The following is a 16,074-nucleotide window of genomic DNA, read 5'->3' as shown; positions in this document are numbered from 1 at the left end:
AATACAATTCCATTTTCATAATATTACTTACATTCGCTTATTTCCCAGACTTCCCCACACCTCCCCCTCTGTATTCCAATTCGAATATTTAATCAGCAAATCCCTTCCCTCTGTCATGTCCTTATCTTTATCTTAGTGTGTTATACCTTAAGTTCTTCATCTTTTTAACCTTCGAATTTTCTATTCTCCTTCACCACATTATTACTAATAACCCTCTAACCTCCATCCAACATCATTCTAACATTCATTAATTTTATAGTATTTCTGTAAATAGTCTTTAAATTTCTTCCAATCTTCCTCCACCGTCTCTTCTCCCCGGTCTCTGATTCTGCCAGTCATTTCTGCCAGTTCCATATAGTCCATCACCTTCATCTGCCATTCTTCCAGCGTGGGTAGTTCTTGTGTCTTCCAATACTTTGCGACACCATTATCGTCTAACCATTGGGATCTGTCTCTGGAGGGGCACCTGCTGTGAGATTGGAAGAACATAGGGGCTTAGGAAGCTGCCTTACAATGAGCCAGACCCCAGCTCCATCTACTGCAGAGTTGCCTATTTTTATTTATTTCATAAATGTATATGCCGCTAGATCGCAGTTTACAAAAGCGGTTTACACAAAGAATAAAACAATAAAATTATTGGTGAAAACAGCTACTTAAAACATTCAAATCATAATCACAAGAAAGCTAAAAACAGATTAAAACACATGGAGCACATGTCCACACCGACTAGCAGTGGCTCTCCAAGGTTTCAGGAAGCCATAACTGGAGATGCTGGGGACTAAACTGGGTCCCTCCTGCAGGCAAAGCAGATGCTTTAACGCTGAGCTACGGCCTTTCCCTAGGGAGGAGAAATGGAAGTATTGCCTTCTGGATCAAGTTTGGGAAGTGGGAAGACACAATGGGTGGTGGATGAACGGAGTGGGACATAAGAGGATCTCCAGGTTGCAATTTGGCGTGCTCATGCTGGTTACAGATGAGCTACTGAATGTCAGGAATGGAGCCATTGGAATCCATCAGGCATCATCAAGGGTCATATTAGCACCTCTCCCGCCCCCAGGACTAACGGTGGGATGATGAACAGTTTGAATGAAAGGGGGGGGGGGATACAACACTCTGAGATTTATTACATTTGGTTTCCTTAAAGGGAATTCTTCTGGAATGATTAATTAAGTTCCGAGTGAAAGATCTGAAAATAATTTGATTCTGCAAATGTATGTGTGTACATGATATACGAGCTTTGAGAAATCAGGTCTAATAAGACCTTAAGTTATTTATTTAACTTAAAACCGTGCTAGTCCATTTTCTATAAAAATATTCACAGTGTGTCTTTCAAAAGCAGGACATTAACACGGTATGATACAAACAGCAGACAGAAAAAATAAACTACGGTGAATAAAACTCATTAAGATCTTAAAAAGCAGAGAAGCAGAGAGCAGTAAAATCTATAGGAGCGGCAGTAAAATAATTTGTAAAAAAACAATGACCCTGCTAAGAGCCTGGGAGAACAAAGAGGTTTTTATGGGGGCAATGAGCTAAAAGTATTGGGGCTTTCACAATTGGTTGGGGGAGTGGTATTCCGTAGGCAAGGTGCCACCACAGAGAAGCCCCTCTTCCCAGTTTCCACATGGTGCAAGTGCCATGAGGAGGACTTCTGAAGCAAATCTTAGGTATCAGACAGATTCTCATTAAAGGTGGTGTTTTAGATGCCCTGCTCACAAGTAATTTAGGGCTTAAAGGTAAAAACTAATTCTTCTTCAATGATGGTATGATAGTGGTAACAGCATACTATTAAATGTTCTTACATGATCTTTCTTTACTGATGAATATGAGGTTCATGAAACTAGTTTTGGGAGGTTCAAAAGACTGATGATAGCTCATAATCCCTCAAGAACAGAATTCTGCTGGTAACATTTATTCCCCGTCATGAGAACACCTTTAAGATCAGGTACAACTCCATGCATATGTCCTTCTGGTTTATATTGCTTCCCCACCCCCGAGAGGAGTGTATACTTGAGGAAGGCTCCGAACTGTTTGCATGTTGTAGGAAAATTAACTGTGTGAGATGGACCGCCATGTCTGTTCATTGATGGGAATTGGATATAGGTAAGCTGGCAGCTGCTGTAAGTTGAATGTATATAAACCTGCTCACAACAGAAAACATTGTGGGTTATAATGGTAGCAAGGATGGCATGCTAAATACCAATGTACAATACTATAGAGGAATTTTAATGGAGACCAAATGTAACTGAATGGAAGGAAAGTTCAATAATTAAATTCTGTTTAGGCACTTTAATTATAAGGATTATATGAGCATGCAGCACACCTACAGGTCCAGGGTGAGGCAAGTTCCTTGTGCTCTCATGTAAATTACAATGAATCTGGGTTGTGGAATGGATCTGGCTGGCAGGCGGGATCCTGAGCGACCCTTTTGACTGGTGCGCGGGGCATCTGACATTACAGTATAGTGGTTATCAGTCATCTGGTGTCAGATGACACACTGTCAGAAGACCCTTTTCAACACTAGTTTGAATTCAGAAAAAGATGCTGATTTTTCAGTTTGATAAAAATGTGGCTTCTTGATGCAAAGGAAGTATTAATCTCCATAGCTACTTCTTGACATTTCTCACACTTAACATAATATATGATGTCAGCCTGGTAGGCCAAATGACCCACGACCTGGAGGTCCACACCAGTGTGCTAAATGGTAGAAAGTGTGCAAATGGTAATGAAACATTTGGGGAGGGGTGTCAAGGCATAACTCCTTCTTATGGATGCATTTGATGAAGCAGACGCTTTGCCACACACATTTATGCAGTTCAGTTTCTGCTGTAATTAGGCAGTTTCTTCATGCAGGAAATTGAAGCATTAATTAAAGGCCCTGAGTTCAACGACAGTCTATAAAACAAAAGTTCATCTAAACATGTGCAAATGCACCCCCCTCGCTGTTCAACAATCCACACATGTGGTCTGCCTTTCCAAGTCAAAGGCAAGCTTTCAAGCTGCCAACTCCTTCTTGAGAAATTATCTGCTGGCTATATGCTCTCTAAACATACAGCAGTACCTCCGGTTACAGACGCTTCAGGTTACCTACTCCGCTAACCCAGAAATAGTACCTCAGGTTAAGAACTTTGCTTCAGGATGAGAACAGAAATCGCGCGGCGGCAGCGGGAGGCCCCATTAGCTAAAGTGGTACCTCAGGTTAAGAACAGTTTCAGGTTTAGAATGGACCTCCAGAACGAATTAGGTTCTTAACCCGAGGTACCACTGTACTTGCAACGTGTGCAAAATTCAGTCCCGGTGTGACGCATTCCCAGGTAAGTGTGCAGAGGAGCCTTAGTACATCTTGTATCTCCTTGATTTCCAAAGTACATTAATAGATGCTTGATGTCCTTGAGTATGGGAGGGAAGTCCTCCTGTATCGATTCCAATAGGTCATCTACAAACCAGATATAAATTAAACAAGGGAATAAAAGATTTAAAGGGAGACTAAGGGATTAAACCTGGAAAGAAGTCAGGCACTACAGAGGGAAAATGGATGCTCTGGCAGAGCTTCTGCATTGCATTTCATGATGAGATAGTGGGAAATGTGCATCCACACGCTGCAGAGCTGCAAGGGCCTGGGTGATATGCCTGATTGGTTTATAAACAGAACACAGATGCATTTTCTGAAGAACATTACTTAGCAGGTGCTAATGGGACACTTCTATAATTAATGGTCCGGGCTGCACAAAGGGCATGGAGAAAACAAATGGAACGCTGCCTTAGGGCCCAGCTAGGAACAGAAGACACTGCAGCAAGGAACAAAGCATGAGAGAGGGATGTGAACACTGCTTGGTGCCTTTACGGCTGGCATAACCAGCAGGCAAGACTGCAGAGCTCAGAGATCTTAATGGTATTTCAAAAGCTCTATATTTTGGCCATCTGTGGCTTTTTGTTGGGTAGTTTTTGGGTGCAGATTCTGCACAAATAATCTCCACATGCATCGAGCAGTGTGAAATTCTCTTGTTTTGTCAAATCGTTCTTAATAAAAGATAAAGCTCCTCTCATGCTACACTACCAGTCAAACCACAGAGTGTGGTGGTGCTCTCAACAAGCTATTCCCTACTGATGTTAAAAGCAAGACAGGGTTGTTCCTTCAGATATTTGGATCCTCCGCCATTTTGTTTGTTAGCAAATGGCAACATGCCAATTATGTTTCTGCAGCAGTATTTTAGGGCCTGTGGTTCATATGGAAGACACTTAACTATGTTACAGCTGGTTTCAAGTATACGGCTGTCTGATCTACAGTACTGGGAACAGCTTCATGTAAGCTAGGGGAAATGAAGTCGAAAGCATGTCAGCAACACATATAAGGTAACCTGTGTATTCAGGGTCACTCTGATGCATGCTGGAGTCAGGATTATCATGCTCATTCAGAATGCTAAAGTCAAAGGCCAGGGGTTGACTAGACAAATCAGGCAGTACAGGCAGTTACTACTAAAGTGATGCAAGTTGTCAGGATCCACATGAGTACCTGCTTAGTATATGAAGGCTTGGAGTCTGTGATGGATTGGTGGTGGTAGAGGCTTTTTCTTACTGGCAGACTCCCTTTGAGAAGAAGAGGACCCTTTTAAAAGAATGTCAGTAGGCTGCCAGCAGACAGGATAAACATCCAGCCCCAGCCTCTGGTTTGTCTAACTGCTTGGGGGACTTTTTGCTCCCCTACCTCCAGCCCAGCTCTTGGAGGAAAAAAAAAAGCTTTGGATTTGCTCTCCCAAAGGACACAGAACTTAATATGCCCCCCCCCCCAGTCTCTGGGACATTTTTTAATTTTTTTTTTTTTACTTCTAAAAAAAGTTTCTTAAAAAAATAACAACAAAGCAGTGGATCAGTCCTGCTTTGTGGCAATGCAAGGCAGAAATCAGGCTGTGAACAGGGTGAGATTCTGACTGGATACCACGGAAACTAAGGCAATATAGTCATGTTGTTGTTGTTTAGTCGTTTAGTTGTTTCCGACTCTTCGTGACCCCATGGACCAGAGCACACCAGGCACTCCTGTCTTCCACTGCCACCCGCAGTTTGGTCAGACTCATGTTTATAGCTTCGAGAACACTGTCCAAACATCTCGAATACAGTCTTACCTTGGGTTAAAGTCGTTTCAGGTTGAGCATTTTCAGGTTTGCTCTGCAGCGACCTGGAAGTAATGGAACGGGTTACTTTTGTGTTTCACCACCCGCGCATGCGCTCAAATGACATCATGCGCATGTGCAGAAGCGGTGAATCGTGACCCGCAGACACGGGTTGCGTTCTGCTCAGGATGTGAACGGGGCTCCGGAAAGGATCCCGTTTGCATCCAGAGGTACCACTGTACAAAGTAGGGAAGGGCTCAGGCTTTGCTCAGGAAACACAGAATTCCCATGTTGCTTCAGCAAGGACGAAACTGAGACTTAGCCCTAAATAGTAGCAGCCCTATATAGTAGCAGCTGTATCCTGATTGTTAGCCCCCCCCCCCCCCAATATTGGAAGATGCTGCTTTGCTTAAAGGTGCAGTAGTCTCCTAGTATGGCAGACCCTCTGGTCTCACTGCGTCTTCAGTGAAATTCTCTGCATCTACGAATGGCAGTGTCACAGCCTCTCGTGATGTTGCTGTGCTTCTAGGGCTGGCTCTGCATGGCTTTCTGCTTGTGGTTCAGAGTCCCCAGCTCCATCACCCAAAGAGGAATCTGACTCCTGGCCCCTGACAAAACCAACAGATGAATGTACAAACCTTTGCTTGATCCTTTTCATTGTCGTTTTACATGCCTTCTGACATCTGATCTGGATGCTGCCATTAGCGCAGAACGAGTGAGATCCTGCCTGCAAATAACCGCTCTGCTCAGAGGTGTGCCCACCTGCTGCCAGAACAAGTTCAAAATGTTACTGTTAGCATTTCATGGATCAAAACAGAACAGGGCCTACATCTGAGCAGCTGGGCATAGGATTGCACTGCGAATTAAAAAGCAGATAACTTCAGAGTGGCAGGAGGGAGACTAGTTACGAAGGGGCAGGGCAAGGTGAGAATTATTGATTGATGATTTTTAATTATAAGCCACGTTTCATCAAAGAATCACAGGGCGAATTACAAAATATGACAGAGAGGAGATTGCTGTCAGTTCATCCTACTTAAATCTCTCAGCATACTTCTCTCTCTCTCTCCCTCCCTCTCCCATTTGCTATCTCTCTCTTGGCAAGGTGAAACATTGAAAATGACTTCCTTGTTGATAAGTCCTAGTGGTTCACTCCTTATCAGTGCTCACTCTAAGAGCTCCTTTTTCAGAAAAAAATGAAAAGGATCAGCAGTCACTCCTGTGAGTTCTCAGTTGTAGGTGAGAAGGGTGGGCTACTGACGATAAGAGCTTTTCCGGCGCGTGGGTTTTAAAACGATTCAAGTGTTTGGAAAGCAAGTAGCCAGCCATGCTGCTGAGGGAGGTTCTTATGAACAACACCATGTAAATCTAGAACACAAATCCTGGATGGAAAATAAATACTTGCTTAGTTATTCACACAGTGGTGTTCACTGCTGGGGGAAAAAAAGACTTTCTCCTCTCAAATATATTTAATTTTATTTTCCCTTTCAGCAAAAAATGGGCTCCCAAGGTGACCCACTGAAATTAAAATGCAATACAAAACACAATGAAGACCTGGGAAGCATGTGTGTATTGCATAAGTGAACCAAAATGACCAGCATTAAGGCTGGCTGCTCTTTGGGGTGGGGAGTCAAGGAATATGGCAGACAGGACCCAAATTAGTTTTAAACAAGGGTGGATGAAGAAGGATCTACATCAGGGATGGGGAAGCTTTTTGGGGAACCTGAGGACCACATATCCTTCTGGACAACCTTTCAAAAGTCACACGCCAGTGATAGGCAGGGCTAGAGGCAAAAGCGAGATGAGCGAAACATGCAAATTTGCCTTTGAACATTAAGCTAGTATCGCCACACTCTCGTATACCCATCTCTATCTTTCATCTGGACAAGCAAGTTCAGTGACATGCACCAACCAGGCCAAAATGCTTGGGGTATGAAGCAGGGAAGGCTGTTGCCTGTGGAGAGGAGGTGCAGCCTCAGAAGAATTCTGAGGGCCGGACAGAAATGTATGGAGGGCCGCACCTGCTCCCCAAGCCTGCGGTTCCCTACCTCTGGTCTATATGGAGCCTTAAGGCTTAAAATGGAAGATCTCTGTTCTCTGACATCTTTCATCTATGAATTTCTGCACCTCTGGTCTCTATGGAGGCAGGAAAGACACAGTGCAAAGAGGCCAGGATATGGTTTAGTTGCACTGCATGTTATGGAGGGGAAGAAGGGGACTCAGCAAAGAGGCCACCATCTCCACCAGTAGCTCCTTGTAACGTTTGGTTCCAACCTTAATTAGACTGCAAATTTTCAGCACTGTTCTGGATTCAGATTGCTGAAATATCCACAGAGGGCAGAGCAGTAAATGAAAAATATACAATTAGGAAGACAAAGCTGGAGATGACAGATTATTACTACATTTGCACCCCACCTTTCTTCAGAAGAGCAGAAGGTGGCATAGATGATTCTCCCCTCTTCACTTTGTCTTCATAACAACCTTGTGAGTTTGGATGCACTGAGATACAGTAACTGTTCCATGGTCACCCAGTGAGCTTCAGGGAGATAGGTTTTTGAGAGCAGGTCGATGGAAAGAGTCAGTTGGAATGATGCTGGTTAGCATTGCCAAGTGGTTGCAAGGCTAGCGCCACAATCTGGGTCCCAAGTAACTTGAACAGTATCAAGAGTGTGGAGCACCCAGATCTTCCATGCCACAAATTGCCCTGGCATACTGTTTCTGCATAGCTATCTGGGGGAGAGAAGATGCAGGCTTCTGTTGAGCCATAAGCAGATCCTACCACATGTAGGATGCTCATGCACTTGAAACAAACATTCCATCTTTCAGAGTTGTGAGGTTTTAATGATGCACTTAGTTGACCTCCTCCTCCTTGCTTTTTACAAATAAAAATTATGCTGATTGCGGTATACATGAGGTTATCTGAGGAGAGGGTTTGTGAGAAAGTAACATTTCTGCCAACAAAACCGTGCTTGCTTTGTTCTGAAAGCTTAAGATGTCAACATTTGCTCCTAGGTGATTGTGAAAACAAGAACAGAATATCAACCAGACCAGAAGAACAAAGGAAAACTCAGAGTGCCCAAAATTGCTGAATTCACAGTCAGTTTCACTGATGGTGTAACAGAAAGATTAAAGGTAAGAAATGCTAATTGCTAACTGGCTATATTCAGTGCTAATTACCATGGAATAATTAATAGATGACAGTTGCCTTGATTCTGGTTTTAAAATAGCACAACTTGGTCCCATAGTCCATTATGTTGGGGTCATGGGATTAGAATTCTCAACGTGATTTTGTTCTTTGCATTTATTATTATTTTCTTACATTTATATCCCACTTTACTTCCATTGTGGAACCCAAGGCAGTGTACATGGAGGGTTCTCAGGTGGCCACTCTTCCAGACCTGCTCTTCTTTAGCTTCAGCTTCAAGTTGTCAGCCTTCAGCCCCTACTCCAAGACCTAGGCAGGGACTAGGTAAAGGTAAAGGTACCCCTGCCCGTATGGGCCAGTCGTGACCGACTCTTGGGTTGTGTGCTCATCTCGCTTAAGAGGCCGGGAGCCAGCGCTGTCCGAAGACACTTCCGGGTCACGTGGCCAGGCAGGGACTACAGCTGCACAAAAGCAGCTGTGGGGTGGGGAGGAGATTGGATCAGTCATGACATGGGGGAAAGGGGTTCAGCCCACCCCCCACATACTGTGGTCCCAGCTGCTAGCTCCCTCCAGCTGCTGCTAGTCACAGAAGGGGGAGAATATGAGCACAAAAATGTTTTGTATAGGGCAAGGGAGAGGAGAATTGACCCTTCTCCCCCTGTACTGCAACCCTGATCCAGATTACCCCTCCCTTTGGCTGCTTTTAGAAGACCAAACTGACATTGGAAGCAAGCAAGGATCTTGTGGCACATTAAAGACTAGCACATTCGTGATGATATAAGCCTTTGTGGACCACAACTCGCATTAACAGATACATTGCAAGATCCAGTCCCAGAACTCCAACATAACATGACGTGTGGCCCTCAGTGCTGGTCCAAGGTGTTTGATTTTGCTGTCCTTCCCAAACATGGAAAGTGAAAGGTACTTGGCTTTCACAACACACTTCCAGAATTATTTTTTTTCGTGAAAGAGCCAGACATTAGCTCTAATGTCGATCTTACAGATGCTTTTCAGAGCAGGTGGTTGAGTGATCCAGTGAGGAAACTGTGTGTGAAGGTCGGGGTGGGCCTTTTTAAATGGCTAGGGAGCAAAACCAATCAAAGCCTGCAGGCTCAATTGGTCCTGCCCCCTGAGGAGCGCCTGCCCCAGAAGCTGCCTGCCATTGGCCAATTTGGCAGGTGGGATCAATTCTCCTGACTGGCAAAGAAGCCCATTTTTGACCCCTGCCAACCAAGAGAAGAGTCTGCACAACCCTCCTCTGCTGGGTCAGTGTTTGGGGTGGCCAGTGGCCAGCCTGCAATGCTGTTTGTAGCTTTAAAGTGGTAAGCAGACTTCTCTGACTTCCTCTATGCCAGTAATGGCCAAACTCGGCCCTCCAGCTGCTTTGGGAATACAAATCCCATCATCCTTGACCACTGGTCCTGTTAGCTAGGGATGATGGGAGTTGTAGTCCCCAAACAGCCGGAGGGCCAAGTTTTGCCATCACTGCTCTATGCTATGCCATAATCAATACTAAAACTGTAAAGCTGTGCCAGAGCAAAGAAGGTTCCCCAATTATCCTGGTGTTGCTGCAGATGATGTCATAATTCCTGCTCTGGAAAAAAACACCCTGGAATTGCACTTCCTTGCATTCCACCTCCCCTGCACTGCTGCTGAGATCAACGAAGCATCAGATTGACTACAGAAAGGAGTTCTCCCTTTGCTTTTTTATGAGTGCAGTGGTAGAATCAACTCTTTCCCCTCCTCAACCTGACAGTTTCATTTCCAAGCCCTTTCCTTTCTCCATAGTCCATATGATTTCTATTCCATGCCTCTCAGTGTCACTTATTAATCGCCCATCATGGCAACTGCCAGCAGATAAGGTTGTAAGCTTCTCCTGCCTGTTTTTCATAAGGCTCACATGCACCATATTAACTCTGCGGTATTATTTCCTGACCAAAATGAGCTGAGATAATAGATTATATTTTATTGCCTTCTGTACTTCTCCTGTACTGAACCCAGTGCATATTTTAGGCAAGTTATTAAATATACCTCCCTCTGGTTATGTGCACATCTATTATCTAGAGCTGATGAAATCATCTTGCATTTGTGTTTTTGTAGCGGGAAGGAAAAGAGTAAAATGCTTAAGTTTTATTAACTCAGCTTTTGGCGATGGGTAGATAGATATAGTCGTAGAGACATTACAAATGTGATCATCGTATTTTCTGTTGCTGGGTGGATGCTCTCTCAATGGCCCTCCAGTGAGAAATGTACTAGAAATTTCATTTCCCCCTTCCTGTAATATTACAGTAAAATATGAAACGCTTATACATACACAGAGGCCATGCCTTCATCTTCTCTAAATTGGAGTATGATTGGGCTCTATAGATATTTTCTAGGCCAAATGAGCCATCATCCCATTGACTGGAATAGGAGTGACAATAATCCAAGCTTTCTAGAGAGATCCCTGAGTGAAGGGGGGGAGGGAAGAGATTTTTCTCTTAAAGTTCACAATGATATGATTTTGAATTTGATTAGGGGTGCAATTCCGGACATATTTTACTGAGAAACACCCCCCCACCCCATGCTTAATGGAACTTACAAGCAGGAGTGTATAGAATGGCATCCTTAGTTATGCTTACGTGCAGCTCTAAATCATTTCCAGCTCTTGTAAGAGAATCCTGAAAGACAGTGTCAGTAGAAGATAAAAAAGGAAGGGACTTGCTTCTGGCTTTTCCTGCCATGCCATTGCCAAGTGAGCAATACCACTTCAGGGAATCAGTGATGTAGGAATACTGCAAAGTCTGCCTCTTCTCTGTTACCGTGAAGGGAAAGGAGCAGCTGACATTGCTTCACCTCTTCCTGATGAGCTGTTGAAGCCTTTCCCCCTCCCTCTCTTGAGAAAATGGTTGCCAGGGTTCTCTGCACTCTGCAAAATATTCTGCACCAAGAAAAGCTGCATTCAAGCCTGTCTGAAATATGCAAATCAAGACAAATGTTCAAATTTGCTTATTTTGCATAATGTGCTGCGGTGTTGTTATCAGGGCGGAAGGGCAGGAACTCTGGAGGGTATTCATGCTCCCCTGACTCCTGGAGTTCTTTTTCAAGCTCCCTGTGCCTCTGGGCCTTCAGAAATTTCAGCTGATGGTACGTATGCATTGTCAAGCAAATCTCTGCTTTCAGAAGCATGCCATTTTTCAAAAAACCCAAACCTGAGGCTTTGCACTCACTATTGCAGGGTGTGCTTCATGTGCACGTTTCATGGCATAGACACTCCCTTAACCATTGCCTTCAAACAGCCTGACATACAAGATTGGCTATATCTTTTATTTAGAAAGCTCTACCCTTCGCAGAAGTGAAGACAGAAACCCCAAGTAAAGCTCCCAAAGCAATAACGTGAGAACCAAAAGTCTCTGAGAGCCTTTCATGGCTAAGAACGGCAGTTGTAGAAGCGGAAGTAGGTTTCATGCATTCCCAGGATGCAAATTGGCACCTTCGTTATATCTCAGTCTGTTGGCTCTGCTGGAAGAAGAGCTTGAGGAAGCTAGGGAGGCAACGCGAGAGGGTGTTTGCTTTCCAGTTTGTTTTCTTCCAAGTGTTTTGTGTCCAGCTTTTAAAATAAGTTTATATGGTTTAGATAAAAAGAACACCAACAATAAAAACACACTTATTTGTATTAAGGGCATAGCAGCTTTTAAAACCAACATAAACTGATTTTCCAGAAAGAGAGAATTCCATAGCTGTGGTGCTACCCCTGAGAAGGCCCTGCCACTGGTCTTCCCCTCCTTGAATCTCTGCTAAAGATGGGCCAGAGAAAAGGGCCTGTGACCCTAATCTTAAGATTGGCTGGTTCACAGGGGCAAAGCTGGTCCTTAAACTAACCTGACCCCAGGCTATTCAGGCCTCTAATTGTTAAAACTTAAGACCAACATTCACATTGACCCTGGAAACAAACTGATAACCAATGTAATTAGTGCAAGATTGATGTCATGTGCTTCAACTGCCTTTTGCCTACCAGCGTTCTGGAGGCCCCCTTTCATACCACTGTCTTTAAAGGCGGCCCTGCAATGGTCCAGTCTGGATGTCCATGGGCAGAACAAAACATTACAAGAAGTGTGAGATCGCTGCTGAAACTGGCAGCTCTGTGTCAAATTCTTTCCTCCCTGCTCCACAGCACCTAGTGCAACTTGCCTTACGCCATGTGCTTTCTCGTCTCCACATCATTGGTTGCCCCTACTGGGGGCAAGGAAATAAGCAGCAGCATCACGCAAGGACACGGGCTAAATTGCAGTAGAAATTACAAAGAGGGAGAGGAGAGAGACGAGCAAAGGGCTGTTTTCAGTAGCATCCCTTCCCCACCCCTGACTCCTCTTCCAGGACTAGAAAGATAAAATGGCAAGAAGGAAGTTTTGCTTTTCCCGGGAGGGTGGCTTCACCCTTGGAGGAAATTTCAGAACTGTATGTGCTTGGTAGGTAGCGCTGAAGATGACCTCTATTCTATGCCCAGTGGCGATCATTTATTGAACAAGCTAATGAATGATTAGACATCCTTCTATCACGAAGAGGCTGGAGTTTTCCATAGAAGGGAAGCTTACGCAACTGCATCTGTCATCCATCTAGGATAGCACTGATATGATCTCTTTAATTGTGGTAGCATCTGACAGGAGCTGTTGTCCCTAGGCAACTGCTGTTCGCTCACTCTTCCTCTTGCTGAAATCTTGTGTAATTTCTGCTGCTTGTCACTTTTGAAATATGATACTATATTTTTCTTGTAGCTCAGCTCAATTACAGAGCATCCCGGAACTTTGACCAATTACTCTGCAACTGCATGACTCATCTTGTACATACATTATGACAAACATCATTGCTACTCTGCGTAGGTGGAGTACAAGAAAATGATGTTAAAATGACATTAAGGCCCAGCCACCAATGCCCCAAAGTAATTTCTTTCATTGCCGAGTTTGCCCTGCAGAAAGGCATGTCAAATTGTTCTTAATTTAGAATTCTTTACTCCTGCGCTGCAAGAATGCGCTTGAAAAGGCTGTCTAGAACAGAGATGGGGAAGTGAATAAAGAGAAGTTTTTCTCCCTCTCTCATAATACTAAAACCCAGGGCCATCCGATGAATCTGAATGTTGGACAAGTATCATTTTGTCTGGCCTGAATCTCCCTTCTTCACACAGAACATCGTTAAACGAATTCACTCCTGTAAGATGGCTGTCAACTTGGATGGCTTTAAAAGAGGGTTAGAAAATTCATGCAAGACAAAGAACATACCTATGATGGCTGTTTTCTACCTGCACTGTCAGAGAGATAATGCTTCTGAATTCCAGTTGCTGGGAATCACAAGTAGGGAGAGTGCTGTTGTGTTCAGAGTTTGCTTGTATGTTTCCCATAGACATCTGGTTGATTACTGTGATGCTGGATGAATGAGCCTTTCAGGGTTCTTAGTATGTTGGTCTCCAAATCCCATCAGCCTTAGCCACATGGCCAATGGCCAGGGTGCTCAGAATTGTAGTCCAGCACCATCTAGAAGGCCATAGCTTCCCCATCCCTGCTGAACAAGGTTTTTGTTCTTCAAAAATGTTCTACTTTACAAGGAACCCATTGAACAAACCAGGCTGAACACACAGTGAACATACATTGGATACTCTGCAGTTATTCATCTTACTTGAATCACTTTGGAGTTACTTGGTTTGGTTAGGGGTGCTTGAAGGTGTTTTGAGTCATCTGAAAGCAGTTTCCTATGGTTCCCTGACCAACACTCCAAGGGTTTACACAGAAGCCACCAGAAACCTTTGATTCCCTTGACCCTTTGCATTGCAGGGGGTTGGACAAGAAGACCCTCAGGGTCCTTTCCAACTCTAAAATTCTATGATTCTATGAGCCGAACACATAGGCAATTTAGCTGTGCTGTTAAGCATCACCGTTACTAATCACTAAATCCTGTCAGAGCTGTTCTGTCAGCCTTGGTCTGCCCAGCTCCATGGTTTCTTGAATCATTTGAGGTGATGGCCTGCAGATTCCAGCCTTCACAGTATCTATTCTGGCCTTTTCCTCTTCTGGATCTTTCTTTCATAGAAGCCAAATAGTCAGGCCTCTGAACTTGATGTAAACGAAAGCCACAGTCTTGGGACAGATGGCAGCAATGTACTGAGACAGAATCTGGAGACACAGAAAGCTCCCTTGCCTTGAATCAGACCACTGGTGCATATATCTCAGATTTGTCCACACTGACTAGCAAGCAGGGTTCTCTCCCAGCTCTAGCTGGAGATGCCAGAGACTGAAATTGCATGCAGAGCAGGTGCTCCATCACTGAAGGGTTAAAAAGCCCTTCCCTCTTTAGTGTTTGCTGTTCTGACTGGAGAGAAACAGAAATAGAAATAGCCTGGTATGAGTGAATTTTCTAGAGTCTTTTGCTTCAAACCAGGTTTCAAGGGGTGTCCTGAGAAGCATGATAATAGGCAGGCATCTCTCACTTTCATTCTGGTGTATGTTTCTGCCCTCCCATCTCATTTGTTAGGATGTTGAACAATGCCGGTACTCCATTCAGGCATCCTTCAAGGGCGAACAAAATGGATGAGTCAATTATATAAGGAAAATACCCCTGAAGTGCAGGCTTGTGTGTTTTCAATCTGTCTATTCAGTGCAACTCATTTAAACAAATAGTTACAGGCTCAGGCAACAACCGGTTCATGGTAGGAAAATAAGTTGATGCCATGACAACTATCAGGCCTCGTGCCCAATGCATTTGAGGCATAGAGATACTGCTGAAAACTCCTGTTGCTTCCGGAAGAGGGCATAATCAAACGAGCACAGACTGTCCCCTCTTACTTAGGTGAATTGTCAAGCACAGTTGGGTCACTTAAGCACAGGGGTTGTGTATTGTGTTCAGTTTTTCAAAAAATGTTATTCTAGGAAAGTTAGGGGCAAAGGGAAGGGGGGTGAATGGCACAGAAAGGGCAGTGAGGCTACTGAACAGTAAAAAACCTGATCCAGTAATACTTTTCATGTTCTTTTTACTTCCTCATCCAACACATTTGTGGGTGACATTTGTTGTCACAAGGTGTGAGCCACTGGCTTTAAAAGGGGACCAGATACGATGGATAGATCGGCCAATGGCTACCAGTCACGATAACTAAATATAAATTATCCATGTTTAGAGGCAATAATCCACTGAATACCCATTGCTGGGAGCTATGACCTTCATGCCCTACCTATGGAGTTCCCAGGAGCATCTGGGTGGCCACTGTGGGAAATGGAATACTGGTTTTGATGGGAGACATTCCGTGCACATATTTTTTTTGCAAAGCAATGCTCCTAATATAATGCGTTATGTTATTTTCACTAGTAAATATGTTTTTGTACGCATTGCTTGGCTGGCAAACTGCACAACAATATTTGGAGAAGTGAAAATTTTGCAGGATGGCTGCACGTTGGTTTGTGTATTGCTTTGGAAAGTACAAATTAGGTAGATTCACCTTTAAAAGTGAGGTGAATCAAATTTATGCCCCATCCATAAAGCGGAGCCTGTTGCCAGAGTTTCATGGCTTGGACTGGATAGCCTTCAGATGCCCTCCATGCGCTTATAATGATGTGTTCAGTAGAAGGGAAATCGGTGTACCATCTGTGAATTCAGCTTTTTAAGAAGTTCTGCTTCATGACCTACGATGATATACACAGAGCAAAGGTCATTTGATTACATCAGCTTTTTCAAAACAAACAAACAAATCTAAAACATACTTCAGAATATTGCCTTTGATTTCATTTCAAGTGAAAAGATCACTGGCTTTGGGATGGAGGAATGATTCCTCTGCATTTTTGATCTGTGTACAAGTTTCAGGCT

At 43.9% G+C, this 16,074-nt stretch overlaps 1 protein-coding gene across 2 annotated transcripts in view; it reads left to right on the top strand.

The window, feature by feature from the left end:
* NSG2 (neuronal vesicle trafficking associated 2) overlaps nucleotides 1-16,074 on the top strand; it is a 52,152-nt gene that overhangs the window by 19,659 nt on the left and 16,419 nt on the right. For both annotated transcript variants that reach the window (XM_083431017.1, XM_083431018.1), the window contains exon 3: nucleotides 8,118-8,237. In XM_083431017.1, coding sequence (XP_083287143.1) covers nucleotides 8,118-8,237 — 120 coding nt within the window. The remainder of the gene's footprint in view (nucleotides 1-8,117; nucleotides 8,238-16,074) is intronic.

This window comes from Podarcis tiliguerta (genome assembly GCF_965153285.1).
Source record: "Podarcis tiliguerta genome assembly, chromosome: 2".
In the NCBI taxonomy this organism is placed as follows: Eukaryota; Metazoa; Chordata; class Lepidosauria; order Squamata; family Lacertidae; genus Podarcis; species Podarcis tiliguerta.
The sequence above is the reverse complement of the archived record's forward strand: the minus strand, read 5'-3'. Positions and strand labels throughout refer to the sequence as shown.